Below are 14,681 nucleotides of genomic sequence, written 5' to 3' on the forward strand. Positions count from 1 at the left end.
TGAAACTATTCTATTAATAGTTGGCAGATGTTTCTTACAATTCTTCTACAGGATAAGAGTACAGTGGTATGAGCCAAGTTTAAACTAGAAGAGAAGGAAAGTAATCTCCAGAGCTAAAAGAGTAATAAACAGTTCCATTATCTATCCTTATAAGCAAAGATAAAAGTTGCTATCTCATTTGTTTGCTGGTTATTTAAGAGGCTAAAAGTCATGTAGAGAAAAAAAAAAAGCTCAGCCTTACCTAGATTAGAAATAATCTATCCAAGATAGGCTCCTTACACTTATGAAATGGAAAGCTTTTAAAAGTCTTTCGGTCACCATATAAAATGTATGAAACCAACAAAACACATTTATCCATCTAGAGATGGAAAACCCATGGGCACATAATTTCCCATATAATTCAAAAAGAAAGCAGAGGAAATCATAAGAGAATCAAAACTGAGCAATGCTGTATGAATTTTCCAATAACTGAGAAGCTATATATACTTAATTCATGACAGTTATACCAGTGACTTTGGATAAAACATCTAATTGTATTGATAATGGTATAAACTGTAGGCAAAGCAATAAACTCTAGCCTAGACTTCTCAGCAATTGCTTTACTATTTGTAGAAATGCATAAATAACCAGAAACAATAGAATCTGTTCATTTCTAAATTTAAAATTTTCTTCAAATATTTTTTTCATTTTTAAAAGGCTTTCCAAACTCCAGTGCAAAAATCCATTTTCTTTTGAGCATCATTTTGGTCATACTGGTGAAATTCAAAGAAGTAAGGGCTGCATGACAGACATTATGGCATATAGTGAAGATCAAGATTAGAAACTAAAGCCTTTTCTAAGAGCCACCAGGTCATGGGAAGCAAATATTTTTCTAGAATCTCCATGACAAATTTTCTGGTGCAATGTAGTAAGTTATTATCTTCCTGTTCCAATTTTGTCTGAACTTAGTAGTGACTTCTCAAAAACTATGTTGTCAAGTAGAAAACATTTTAAAACCACCATTATCGAGATAGAGGTATTGTTTTAGTAGAGACTAACTTTCTGGACTATTAGTTTTGAGCAATATACTTGCAATTCGCTATTTTAACTCCTAATATATGGAAAGATCTATTCTTGGGATTATAATGGACAGCAGTGTAAAATGACGCTCTGTGTGTGTGTGTGTGAATTCTGAACTAGATTTGTTTAAGAAACAAATGGAATATCAAACCATTACTGTATAATGCATCCACTTTTGAAATACTATCCTTAGTTTTGGTAATGTGAAAAATATAATTCTTCAAAAGATGCAGAAACGGGCAACTCAAATAATCTCATTTTGAGTTTGAGGTCTTTTCCCTAGGAAGAAACAAACCAAGCAGAAGGGACTCCCGTATTTGATCAGCAAGTGTTCTGGGTCATCCAAGATAACTGCAAGAAGGTGGACCGCGCTTCCCAAAATACAATACGGCGCAAGAGATGGAGTTTAATTATTTCATACGGAAACCTGAACGAGGGAGGAGAGCACTGCCTCTACCACTGGCACCCCGAAATTCAGCCACCAATGGCCGAGGAAGAAATGAACTCAGCCCCGCCTCCCGCTCAGAACCACTCATCTTGCCCTTGACCGGCAAACTGAAGGCGACGGAGGGCGCCTCGTGTAGCGATACGTCAGGCTACCGCAACCGACCAATAAGAACCCATCCGATCCCTGCCCGCAGCCAACAGAAACCCGGCTTGAGAACCGGCGTCGTCCGTGCTTTACGGCAAACCTCCTTTCCTTCCCCGCCCTTGAACGACTCAATTGAAAGTAGGGGGGAGGGGGGCCGGGAGAAGGAAGAACCGGCGCCTATCGACGATGGGGGGGTTGCTATGGAAACGCGAGCGCTGTCGTAAGGCAGGGGCCGGGCCGGTCGCGAAAAGGAGGCTCGTTCCCGACAGCCGAGAAGGTTGTCATTGTTAGCCGCGTCGGCGGTGCCTCCGAGAGCTCGGCTCCCTTCTCCTGTCTTTCGCCATGGCGGCGGCCCTGGCCCGGAAAGCCGCGGACTATGTGCGCAGCAAGGAGTTCAGGGATTACCTCATGAGGTAAGGGAGAGGGCGGCTCGTCGCTTTTGGCCCGCTTGCTGCTCTGCACTGTTTCCTCCTTTTGCGGTGCCCCGAAGCTGGAAGACCCTCCGGGGGACTTCAGGTGCAGCGCTTCTCCTCCGCTTTGCTGTACCTAACGCTATAGCCCCGGGATTTTCTGGCCATCCTTCCGTCCAAGTCCCTTGTCAGCGGGGCCGTTTGGAAACGGCTCAAGGTCATCTGCCCGCCCCGAGCTGGGCTTCCGACGATGGTCCCTGTCGAACCGCCTTCTTCCTGCCTTGGATCTGCAGGAAACTCCGCTGACACCTTTAAAAAGATTATTGTGAGCCTCCTGGAGTCACTGTGTATGAATGACCTAGGCGGCCGTAGAAGTCCTATAAAAATAAAAATAATAAAATCTGTCTTGGTCAAGGACTGGGATGAAAACCAAGGCGGGCTTATAGCCAGAAGAAAGATGTCTGGTTTGTGTCCCAGAGAAGGGTTGGCTCCCGTATTTGGGTGCTTGCAATGACAAGCTTTGGAAAAGACCCAGATGCTGGGAAAGACTGACGGTAAAAGGAGAAGAATGAGATTGGTTAGTTAGTGTCATCGACATAACAAACATGGATTTGGGCAAATTTTGGGAGTGAAGGTCAGAAGGGGGGAGGGCTGGCAGGCTGCAGTCCATCTGGTCATGAAGAGTCCGACGTGGCTTAGTGACAGAAAAACATAATTTCCCTTGCAGAGGATTGGGACAAAGCCACAAGGACTACACCAGGATTGTAATTCTCAGGAAGCAAAGTGCAGCTTCACCACACACTAGAGTTTTCTTCTCCTTGAAATGCTTGCCCTGCCCTCTTAATATGAAAAGCCAGGAGGAGGCCAACTTGTGACCCGATCTGTCCTTGGTGCATAGGCTGTAGTTTTTAAAATGTGCTTATTAGGCTTCCCAACTGAGAAATGCTCTCAAGGGATTTCTAAAATAGAAAAGCAAAGCCAACAGCATTGTCTCAAAAAGGATGCCCTCTCCCCGGGAATACATGAAAATTGTTTTGAAAATGAGTTTGAGGGAAGGTAGGAAGGATAAGACTCCTGCTTTTTGAAGTAATTTGATACAAGTGTGGCAAGGTGATGGAAGATGCACCTGCTAAATGCTGTATTAAGGCGAAAAGATTGCTTGGATTAAATATTTTGTAAACCCCGGGATATGCTTCTGAATAAACTTCCAGTGTACTATGTTGTGATTTGTTGTTGTTGTTCATCTCTGTTACTATTTATACGTATACTTCTGAGGAACATAACAGTTTCTATTTTGAGAATACACAAGACATTGAAGTAAATTTGTTTCTGTTTTCCATATCAATTGAACTTTTATCCACAAAAATAACACACTTTACTGAAAAAATATAACTAATTTTGATTTTAGAACTATAGGCATTGTCTGGGAGTAGATTCACTATTTGTATGAATACTTTTGCTTCTATACAGAAAGTTAACCATCTATCTGGTAATGGGTTTGTTGAAAAGTCAAATATAAATTGTTGCTAACTTGAACAAACATAAGTTAATTTCTAACAAGAAAACGGCAACTTGTCCTTGATGTTATTTCAAGAATTAAAAATAAGCTTTTTAAATAGGCAGAAAGCTAAATTATACCAAATCATTCATTTACAAACCCCAAATTTTCAAGTGCCTCTCTAATAATAGGCCATGAGAGTGAGCTATAATCCCTGTCAAATAACAATTGTCCCACTTCTTGATTGTGAAGGGGAATTAAGGTTTCTGGAAAGCCATTATAATTTGTCACATTGCTGATGAAAGGTATTAACAAACAATATCAGCTTCAGGAATCTAGTAAGCATGTGAAATTCCTTTCAAAGTTTTTCCTAGATGATGGCTATACTAACTGAAGAGGCAATATGTTAAGTCTTGCAACAGAGCTTTCTATCTAAGATTAAGGTTTAATATGCTAGTCCAATAAAGTAACTGATAATTACACCTGCAAATAAGTATACAAATAAACATTTGTGGTGGTTTCCCAAAAGTAAATAGGGATAGTATTGCTTAAGAATGTTCCTGGTAAATCTGTCCAAGATGTTCATTACTTAGGAGATTGAGCAAATCTGAAGTGAAGAAACCGTGCAATACTTGCCTGACCACTAAAGTATTGTTCTGAAAAAGAAAGGTATTTAACACAGGGCATGATATGTTTTTAACTAAAACAAATGTAGCTTTAAAAACTGCACATTGGTGAAGATTATTGCTTTGTTTATTGGGAGAGAAATATTTATTATAGTAATTGAAATGGCAATTCTTTACGGCTAAAAACTTTAAAATTAAAACATTTGTAATATTAGTTAATGATATAATTATGTCTCAAGCATGTATAGCTAAGATTTTGAGGAAAAATGTTGATGTCCATGTGGATAATTATGCATAAGTACCATTTGAAAATTGTTCTATTATTAAAATACTGCCAATATAATTAACAGAATGTTTATTTCAGCTTTTGTTCTACATGTGGAAGTTTTATGTTTTTATATATCTTAAAATATTTTAAAAAACAAATTACAAATTTATATTATTACATTTGAAGGTTAAAATCTGCATGACACTTTATTCTAGTACATTGGTAATAGTTTAAGACTGGAATTTGACAGTATTTTGTATAGGTACCGTGTTTCTCCAACAATAGGAAGTCCCAACATGTTTTATAGGCGTAAAATCAAATTAAGCCCCTCCCCCCCAAATTAAGGCCTATATTAAACATGCGAAATAGGGGGGAATGGTGGGGGGGCTTGCCGTTAGGAAGTACTTTTGTTGCATACCCAGATATGATGCTGCTTGCGTTGACTTAGGCGTTGGTGGGGCACTTTGTATCAGGAGACCTTCCGCCACAGTTGCTTTCCCTTCTCCCTGTGCTGCCGGAGTTTGGTGCAGCCACGCGTGGCCAGCCAGGGTTCCTCCCTGCAACCGGAGCCTGGCGGAGACACTCGGCTTCAGGCGTTCCTGCCGCCGCCTTCCCTTCACCTTCGAAGGCAAAGCCAATTCTTTTAAAAATGACGCCCTACTACCGATACAACAAAGCCTCCCCTGCCCGAGAGGGCAGCCCAACCCCACACGGGGAGGCGAATCTCCCAGGGCCGCAGTGCAGAATCAGCCCACCCCCGGAGAAGTGTCCAGCCGCCATCCCTGCCTGCCAAATGAAAGAGCCGGGCCAACCCAAGCTTGGCTTCCTTCCCAAGTCCCTCCAGCCCGAACCCGAAGGGGCCACCGAGAGAGGCTGCCCGAGGCAATGATAGCACCCACCCACCTGCAGACAGGGAGGCGAGGCGACAGTAGCGCTGCTTCCATGGCTGGAGGGTCCGGCGAAGAGAGCACAAAGCCACCCGTCCTTTCCACCCCTCACCCACCCTGTCCCCATCACCACGCATGTCCAAATGCACCGGCAGCTCCAAACGGCACAGGCATCGGGCAGAGGCGCTCACTCGGCAGGGCTCAGCTCGGAGGAGGACGTGGCGCAGGCCATCACCTTGCCTCCCTGTCCATGGATGAGTAGGCGCTATCACTGCCTTGGGCAGCCTCTCCCGGGGGCCCCTTCAGGTTTGGGCTGGAGGGACTTGGGAAGGAAGCCAAGCTCGGGTCAGCCTGGCTCTTTCGCTTGGCAGGCAGGCGCGTACCCACGGCTCACTTTCCCAGCTCTGTCCAGCCCACACGGCTCTGGCGCAGCCCTGGCAGGATGAGCGGAGGGCCCGGCGGGGAGGCGCTCACTGCCTTGGTGAGAGCTCCACCACCGGGCAGGAGGGCCAGCCTGTCAGCTGTGCTGGGTGCCCCAGGCAAAGCTCTTCGCGCTCTGCCTGGTGCCAGACAGAGATGGTGGCTGGGCACTTCTCCTGGGGTGGGCCAATCCTGCGCTGCGGCCCTAGGAGATTTGCCTCCCCACATGGGGTTGGGCTGTCCTCTCGGGCAGGGGAGGCGTCATTTTTAAAAGAATTGGCTTTGCCTTCGAAGCGAAGGGAAGGCGGCGACAGGAGCACCTGAAGCTGAGTGTCTCCACTGGGCTCCGGTTGCAGGGAGGAGCCCTGGCTGCCCGCACATTGGTGCGCCAGATGCAGCGGCATTGCTCTAAACGTCGTGGCAGCACGGGGAGAAGGAACAGCAACAGTGGCTCCCGATACAAAGTGCCCCACCAACGCCGAGGTCAACATCCAAGCTGTCGCTGCCTGCCCGCCCGAGGATGCAAGGGGGGGAATTAAGTCACTCCCGAAAAGATGGCCTAGCCGTTTTTTTGGGGGGGGGGTAAAAAAATAAATAAGGCCCGGCCTTATTTTGTGAGAAACACGGTAGGAAAGTATTCCACCTTCGGCAAGGGAACCCTGCCAAATTTCCATGGTTTTTGTATCCAGCTGCAATGCTCAGAACTTATTCAGAGCCTTTGCAAAGAATCCATTAGCCTTTAGAAGCAATTTGGGGCATATATTAGGATTGTAGGGCATACAGAAAAGTGAAAGCTATATAAACTATAACAGGAAACTTTTAGCAGTTAATACTAGACATCTATTACATAAACATAATCTTTGATTATTTACTTTTTTTTACATTCCTTGTACAAGTTGCTTCTGTCTGAGCATATCTGATGCGGTTGTGGTTTTGCCAGTATAACTCTTTCAGCATTGATATCATATGATCCCTGTCATCAGGTTGCAGGTCACATTTCCCTCAGTTTTTCTTTTAATTTGTTTCAGGCTATGACTGATGAACTTTTGTTCAAGGTGTTGGCTAATGATTGTCACACATTTATGAGATCCACTATATTTATATCGATTTCAGTATGGATGCAATACCCCCATCCCACCAGGCCCCAAAATTCGTAATATTGCAAAGCAGAGATGGTAGTCATGCTTAATTGGTAAACCAGATATGTGTGAGTGTAACTGAGCCATTTTTAAGCAAAAAAGTCAGAGATAGTATGCTTCTAAATTATTTCATCACTATGGAATGTTGGTAAATTTAAACTAATCAATATTTATATGGTTATTATTTATTTTAGCATAATTATTTTACTAATCTAGAGATAAGAGAATATAATTTGTATTACTATGTGACTTGTAAATGTTGAAATTCAGTTAAAAATAAGCCCTTGAAATCTCAAATTATGTGTGAGTATAATTATTATAATGGGAAAGCTATATAGGTATGGTATAGCAATGAACATTAAACTTAGAATAAACTTTATATCTCAGCCGTACATAGTGTATATAAATTGATTAAGCTTGGAAGTGTAAAGTGTTGATTTTTCTCTTCCCCAGTTCCAGTTTATTGTATTATTAACCATGCTACTCTGGAACATTTCATAATCCTCTATTTCTGTAATTTGGGGATAGTTGTGATGACAGTAAAACTGAGTCCAGAGTGCAGAGGAGGTAAAATTTCTATGCTTCTTTTTTCTTCAGCATCAACCCAACCCACTAAATCAGTTTAGTTACAATTTTGTACTACAACTCTGATAAATAGGTTCTACAGCTCAGGGCCTGGATACATAACAATGCTTTCTCTCATATGTACTTACCTGCCAATTAAGATTAGGGAAATTATTCTTAAAGAAGTATGTTTATCAGAGGTACACAGATCTGGGTGGTACAAATCTCTTATATTTATATAGGCATTTGCCTAAAACTGGTGGTGTCAATCTGATTTACTATTGTCCTTTGTTTTAGAGTTTTAACATGGTATAGTTTTGTCATTGTTAACAATTTTAAATGAATTGTATTCTGCTTTTAACTGCATTTAATAATAAAGTGGGCTAGATACATACAAATAAAAACAAATATTTATATATGGAATTCTATTTCATGGAGGCTATTGCCTTTTTTTCTCTTTCACATCTCCCCTTAAATGATGAACCATTATGACTGCTCATCAAACAGTACGGTAAGGTATTATTTCTGCTTCAATTCAGTCACTTATAATTGTGCCAGTCATAGTATTATTTAAGTAGAAGTGCAGCTGTTCCCCAGGATGAGTTCTTTTCATTTATAGTACGACAAAATTATCCCCAATTAATAAATATCCTGGGAAATGCTCCAAAATAAAACTTGAAATTTTGACACAAAGCTTCTCAAGTCATTTTTTTTTCTGAAAAAAGAATATTCTAAATGGTTACTCCTTTCATTGTACCTCATTTAAAAGCTATAGTGAATATAATTAACTCATTAGTCTAACTGATGACAAAGTTAGTTATAGACTAAGTTTGCTATATATGTAGATTATAAACCTGTAGAAATGTGTTCAGTAAAGTTCCTTCAAGTTCGTCTGTACCACGTTTGTACCTGCTATGCTGGATCAAGAGAAGTTAGTATGTTTATGGAAATACAGATGCTAAATTGACCCACTCTGCTTTCTGTCAGGGGGATAAATGTAGTTGTAATAAAAAAGGGCATTCAGAGTTATACCTACTGCCAATCAGTCATATCATGGGAGTACCATTTATTTACACACTGCCTGTATCCTAAAATTCCTAAAGATTGCCCCATCAGTTAAACATTTTGCATACCTAGCACTCCAAGAAAAACTAGAGAAAAGGGGTTCTAGGAAAGCAAATGTCTGCATTACAAAATTATCAGCACTTGGCAACATAGAACTTCTGCTAGACACTGAGGCTATGGTAGACAAACTATGCTTACTCTTGGCTGCTTAGCCAATGGATTAGAAGCTAGTAATGCCATGAAGGCTTTCCAGTTCTCTTCTGGTATCATGGCTTATGAGATGTTTGGTACGTGTGTATTTCTTTGGAATTGCAAGTGCTGTAGTAGTGATACGTGTTTTAGATTAAGGAACAAAATGTGTCCTTAATCCTTGCTTCCAAATGGGTCTGCATTAATCAGAGACAACAATCATCTAGTCCTGTATTTTTTTAAAATGATTTAAAATATTTTTGAACTGGCAAAAGATGAAGTTCCTTTTCTTATTGTGTGCCTTTATTATAGCACTTCTGGGGACCTGTTGCCAACTGGGGACTTCCCATTGCTGCCATCAATGATATGAAGAAATCACCAGAAATCATCAGTGGCCGAATGACATTTGGCAAGTGGTGAAATTAACTTTAGTTTTAAACCATATTTTTAAAATTGTTAATAAACTACTTAGATGTGCAGAACTTGCAATGTTTATTGATTGATTAGTCTTACAATCTTATCAAAGAAAATAAATGTAAAGTACAAGATCTGTTTCCAGGATAAAATAGATAAGAAAATATAATACTAATGAAGTCTCAGTTAAATTGCTTTATCTATTAATTTAACATTTCTGCTAACAAGCATACATTAGAGACCAGGAAGAAATATCAAATGTGCCATTTAGGTCCCAGTGGGCTGTTCTTTCAAATAAGGATTTCAAATACCTAAGCCCAAAATGGACAATCAAACAAACATGAGCAATCATGTTGACAATCAAACAAAATATGAGCAAAATTTTTATTGTCTGGGGCACTGCACATACATATATCCCCTCATGATATGGCCAATGATAGCAGTGCCCATATTTGGCCACCGAATCCAACAGCTCAAAATTTGCTCTAGAATAGGTTTCTTAGGCATTGCTTCAAACATTCAAGACATTGCTTGGTTTTGAAAGTATTTTTATTCTTAGCCAACCAATTTAAATATTTTTGCCAAGAACTTCATGCCTGTTTAGGTACTGATACTGTATCTAGTATCTGTTTAAAATTTTTACTTTGCCTGGAAGCAGTGGAGAGTAAATATTAGATAGAAAAGCCATGCTGTAAAATAACTTTGGTTAAGTCAGCTTACTCAGGGGTGGGCCAACCCATACTTATTTGTTCAGCTAAACATACTGTATTTTGGGTAGCCTATTGAAATCCATTGAGCGGTTCCTTTGCCAGTAGATAAAAACTTTTAATAGTTGAGTAGCTGTGTATGGAATGGATACCTATTTCTGCTGTGAGCGCTAGCATTTTCTTGTCTATTGCCAATATGCTTCTTATAAAACGGATTGGAAATTGAAGTGAAATGGTTTTTGTAAGTGTTATAGGTCAACACTGAGATCATTTTTGCCCTAATTACTTTCATTATGGGGGCCAAGGTCCCTGGTTAACTATAAATAAGCAGTTTATATAATGTTTTGATACTTGTCTCAGATCTCACCAAGTTTCTTTTAAAATGATTTGCCTATGATCCCGTGTTGGTAAAAGCCACTCCTAAATAGGTGAACAAATTCACACTTTACTTGCTAAATTCTTTAGCAAAAAGGAATACTTTAGATTTGGTTTTATTGTTGTTTAGAGAATTAAGATTACAGTAGGTATTTAGCTTTTGCGACTGTCTTCTCAGACTTACTTGAGAATGCTCCATGACAACCATGTTGTCAGCATATAAAAGGATATTAATACATTTATCATAGTTTTTTGTCATATAAGTGTCTGAAGCATATACGAATCCTGGAATATAATTCACATAGAAGTTAAAAAGCATTGGGTTTAGAATTCAACCCTATCTAATATCTTATGGGTAGGTATACTATGAGTTACAGAACTATTTGCACCTGTACACACTTTCAAGTGGGTGTTTGAGTAGAGGGCCTTAACCAGGAGTAAGAATTTATCTTCCATGCTTAAGATGACCAATTTCTTTCACAGCATGTTTCTGTTTAAGAAATCAAGCACCATACTGAGATCTATGAAAGCAGTGAACAGTTTACTGTCTTTAATTACTTGTTATCATGTAAAACAACACAGTTATCTGTTGTGGAGCACTCTGGTCTAAATCCATCTTATTTGTCCATTAAGAGACAAATTTTCCATTACCCAGTTCTTTACCTCCTAAAATGTGGAGGTTATGTTTGTATATCAAAGAGACCCATTGTAAGCCTTTCATATTTCTTTTGGATGCCAGGATGGGTTCGTTTATAAAATAGTTCTCAATCCTCAGAGACCCCTCAAGGATAACACCTGTCACAGTTTTAGCTTTTATTAATAATGTTTTAAGATAGTAAAATATATATAAAATGAGATTCTCTGGATATGCAATAACATAGCACTTGCAGAACTAAACGTGAATGTTGCCCTAAATCTAAGAACATGAAGTCATTTAATCTTTACCTTGTTTTTACAGCACTTTCTTGCTATTCTTTGACTTTTATGAGGTTTGCATATAAGGTACAACCCAGGAACTGGTTGTTGTTTGCTTGTCACTTCACTAATGAATTTGCACAACTTATTCAAGGAGGAAGGTTGATCAAACATAAGTGAGTATAGTGTGATTATTTCTTTTACCTTAAGAGTATAACTAAAACTTTCAAATATTTCAATATTTCTTACATGCTCTGAACTCTACTTCTGTGTCAATGAATTAATCCTTTTCTTCCATTTTTATTCCTCCTGACAGTATGAAAAAAAAATAATTTAATATTTGATTCATGGAGGAAAAATTGAAAAGGTGCTCTTCAGTGAATATAAACAAGGAAGGACTTTGCCATCATTTTTTTGCATCACCACCATCATGGAAATATTCATACTAGCACTCAGTATCATTTGTTAACTGTTTTAGCTTCCCTTATACAAAGTACCGCACAGCTGTTCAAAAATTAGATTGCTTTCCTGCCTTAAAAGATTTTTTTAATATTTACAAAATTATTCAACTCAAATATCTACCAACTTTTCTGAAATAAAAAAAACTAATTTAAAAAAAACAAGAAAATGCATAATTGATTAATAAAATGTGATTTTGAAACTGAATGTTGGTTATTTTGCAGTCACATGTACAAATGTATTGAAATTGTGATTCTGCCTCCTTAAGTGCATTGGAGCAAAGTAAAATATTCAAGAGCAACATTCTTTAAAAATTACAAAGTCAAGATTTGTTATTGATTCTCCATATAAGCAATTGAAAATGGATTCCTCATTTAACTCTTGTGAGGCTAACAATTTAAATATGTTATGTCTGCTAATGTTTATATTTGACACTTGTTACTAAAGTTATTTTACCAAGAAATAAAATTGGCAATTTATGAGCAGATTCCAACAAACTCTATCCTGATTCATACTTACTGTATATTTTACATCAGAATACAAAATTGACAGCTTAATTTTGTAAACCCCAATTACATGGTTTGGTAAAATATACCATCTTATATTTGTATGTAAGCATTCTGCAAATGATACATTCAGTGCCCAGATGTTTTATAAGCACACGTACGTGTAAGCAAAGGTACAGTGCTACATCCCATTGGGGTGCAAGTAGCATCTCCCTTAAAAGCCCAGTTGAACTCTTGTTTGTAACAAAATAAGTAGTATGGTTCTATTTTTGCATTCATATGCAGATGCCATATTATGAACACCAAAAAAGTCTGCATATAGGAGTGAATACTTTTGAAAGATTATTGGTTAAAATTTGACTTTTTTGTGATTTTTATCAACAATTGTAATGAACTATATATACATTGTCTTTGATAACGTTATTTTATTTCAAAAACTTTGGGGCAGTAAACCTTCCCTATGGGGAGAAATTACAACATGAATGTTCTAATGGCAATAAACCACTTTGAAACAATTTATAGTTTTAATGGTGTCAATCTAGAAAATGGTAGTTCTTATATACCCCAAATATATTTATGGAGTAATTTACTTTACAAGATGTTAAGACTATTCCGTATATGTTGGGAAGCACAGTAGTTAGTATGTGATAATGACTGCCTCCAGATTTTATATAGCCATGGAATGGCCTTAATATAGAAATCTAATTTCCTGGAAAAAGGTTGTTCATCCATGATGTGATTTTTGTTTCCTATTAATGTTAAGGGGTCACAAAAATAGGTGAATTTATCAAACTTTACTCCTCCTTTAAAAAAAAAACACAAAGCTGCATATATATCTTATTCCTCTAAGGCGGAGGTGTCAAACTCCTGCCGTCATGGCGGCATCACATGATGTATCAGGACTTTTTCCCCTCTTCCCTAAACCAGGCATGGCCAGTGCATAATGCGTCTGGGCTGTGAGTTTGACAGCCCTGCCCTAGGGATAGAGTCATTGATATACTGGCTGCACTTGTGGCATGTCAGCAAAAATATGCTCAGACTGACCAGCTCTATTTCCTCAATGAGGAAAGTTACATATGGAATGGGTGTAGCTAAGGCTTTTTCATCTTTCTAAAAAAAAGGCATTGTATGAATTCTCAATTATCCAACTTCATAATGGCAGAAGGATCGATATCTAGAGCTCCATGAGGATGGGATTAGGGAAAATTTGAAGAGAAATTTTTTAAAAAGAGTAAATAGTAAATACAAATCAAGGTCTAAAAGGAAAAAGAGAAGCCAATAGGAAGGAAAAGCATGCCATAAATCCCAATGAAATTGCCAGATATTGTGGAATGCATTTAGGAAATCAAAGATATAGGTTTGATTATGAATGAAAAAGACTGATGGTATATAAAAAAAAATAGCCAATTTTGCATAGCGGTTAAGGCATCAGGCTAGACACAGGGAGACCATGGGTACTGGTTCCACCATTGCCAAAAAAGCTAAGTAGGTGACCTTAGGCCAGGGCCAATCACAGTCTCCCAAATCTAGGAAGAATACTAGGGCGAACCACTTTTGAAAAAAAAAAGTGCTAAGAAAGCTGCAGTCCTAGCAATTGCCAGGAGTCAAAAATTGACTCAAAAGGCACAAAAATAAAAATCAGAAATTATAAATTGGTATTACCGATATCAGTGACTTTGGCAATTTTAAGATATCAAGATTGAGAAATGTTGATCTAGATTGTATCATATGTGAGCATGTGAATTCATGGGTTGGTGGTTAATATGAATTACGCTCCAGAGTGCAATGGAAAGAACCAGAGAAATGGAGGAGGAAACTATACAACGTTCTGAATGAATGTAATTGGGGTGGGGATGATAATATTCAATTAGGATACATAAATGGGTAGGTAGACACAAGATGAGACAAAATAAGAGAGCTTAAGAAGCTTCTTGGATGAGAAGCGAAATATCTTCAAATAGGGGGGCTGTGTGTACAGTTTCCTCCTTTAAATTCCTGGGAGTCTACCTCAGCAAATATCTCACCTGGAAAATCAACACAACCCAGGTAGCCAGAAAGGCCCAGCAGAGACTCTACTTCCTTAGGGTCTTGTGAAGAACAAAGTGGAACAGCGACTGATGACCTCCTTTTTACCAGTCCACTTATAGAAAGTGTCCTCTCACATTGTATTACAGTGTGGTGTGCTGGCTTGACAGCCGCGGATAGAAAGACACTACAGAGGGTGGTAAGCACACACAAAACACTAGGCTGTCCCCTGATACCACTAGATGACATCACTAAGGCTCTCTGCCTTAGAAGAGTGAGGAAAATTCTCAGGAATGACTCACAACCTAGTCAGCACTTCTTCACTCTCCTACCATTGGGTAGGAGATATAGAAGCATAGCCAGGGTTACCAAAAGGCTGAAGAACAGTTTCTACCCCTGGGCTGTCAGACTCCTGAATGAAAAATAACTTCATGTCAACACAGTATTGATAGACTTGTTGGGCCAGCGTGTTGTGGTGCAATAAGTTCATATGGTGCAATAAGATTGTGTGTGTGCGTGTGCGTGTGTGTTAGCAGGATTAACAGGATTGGGGAATTATTTTT

General features: G+C 39.1%; 1 protein-coding gene across 2 annotated transcripts; it reads left to right on the forward strand.

Annotated features, from left to right (window-relative positions):
* Positions 1-1,922: 1,922 nt before the first annotated feature.
* On the forward strand, positions 1,923-12,608 carry MPC1 (mitochondrial pyruvate carrier 1). Of its 2 annotated transcripts, XM_087938477.1 has the most exons (5): positions 1,923-2,064; positions 7,902-7,974; positions 9,030-9,126; positions 11,172-11,304; positions 11,445-12,608. In XM_087938477.1, exons 2-5 carry the CDS (start codon positions 7,939-7,941, stop codon positions 11,458-11,460), a joined length of 282 nt encoding a protein of 93 aa, XP_087794603.1. In that variant the 5' UTR covers positions 1,923-2,064; positions 7,902-7,938; the 3' UTR covers positions 11,461-12,608. The 2 variants fall into 2 exon arrangements, with proteins under 2 accessions (XP_087794603.1, XP_087794610.1); XM_087938484.1 differs by lacking the exon at positions 7,902-7,974.
* The last annotated feature ends 2,073 nt before the right edge of the window (positions 12,609-14,681 follow it).

This window comes from Pseudonaja textilis, chromosome 1 (genome assembly GCF_049901715.1).
Source record: "Pseudonaja textilis isolate UNSWEBS1 chromosome 1, rPseTex1.2, whole genome shotgun sequence".
NCBI lineage: Eukaryota > Metazoa > Chordata > Lepidosauria > Squamata > Elapidae > Pseudonaja > Pseudonaja textilis.

Coding starts and splice junctions, on each gene's coding strand:
- MPC1 (XM_087938477.1), top strand. CDS start 7,939: ATGATGAACCATTATGACTGCTCATCAAACAGTACG. Junction 7,975..9,029: donor ACTGCTCATCAAACAGTACG/GTAAGGTATTAT, acceptor CCTTTATTATAG/CACTTCTGGGGACCTGTTGC. Junction 9,127..11,171: donor CAGTGGCCGAATGACATTTG/GCAAGTGGTGAA, acceptor TTGTTTTTACAG/CACTTTCTTGCTATTCTTTG.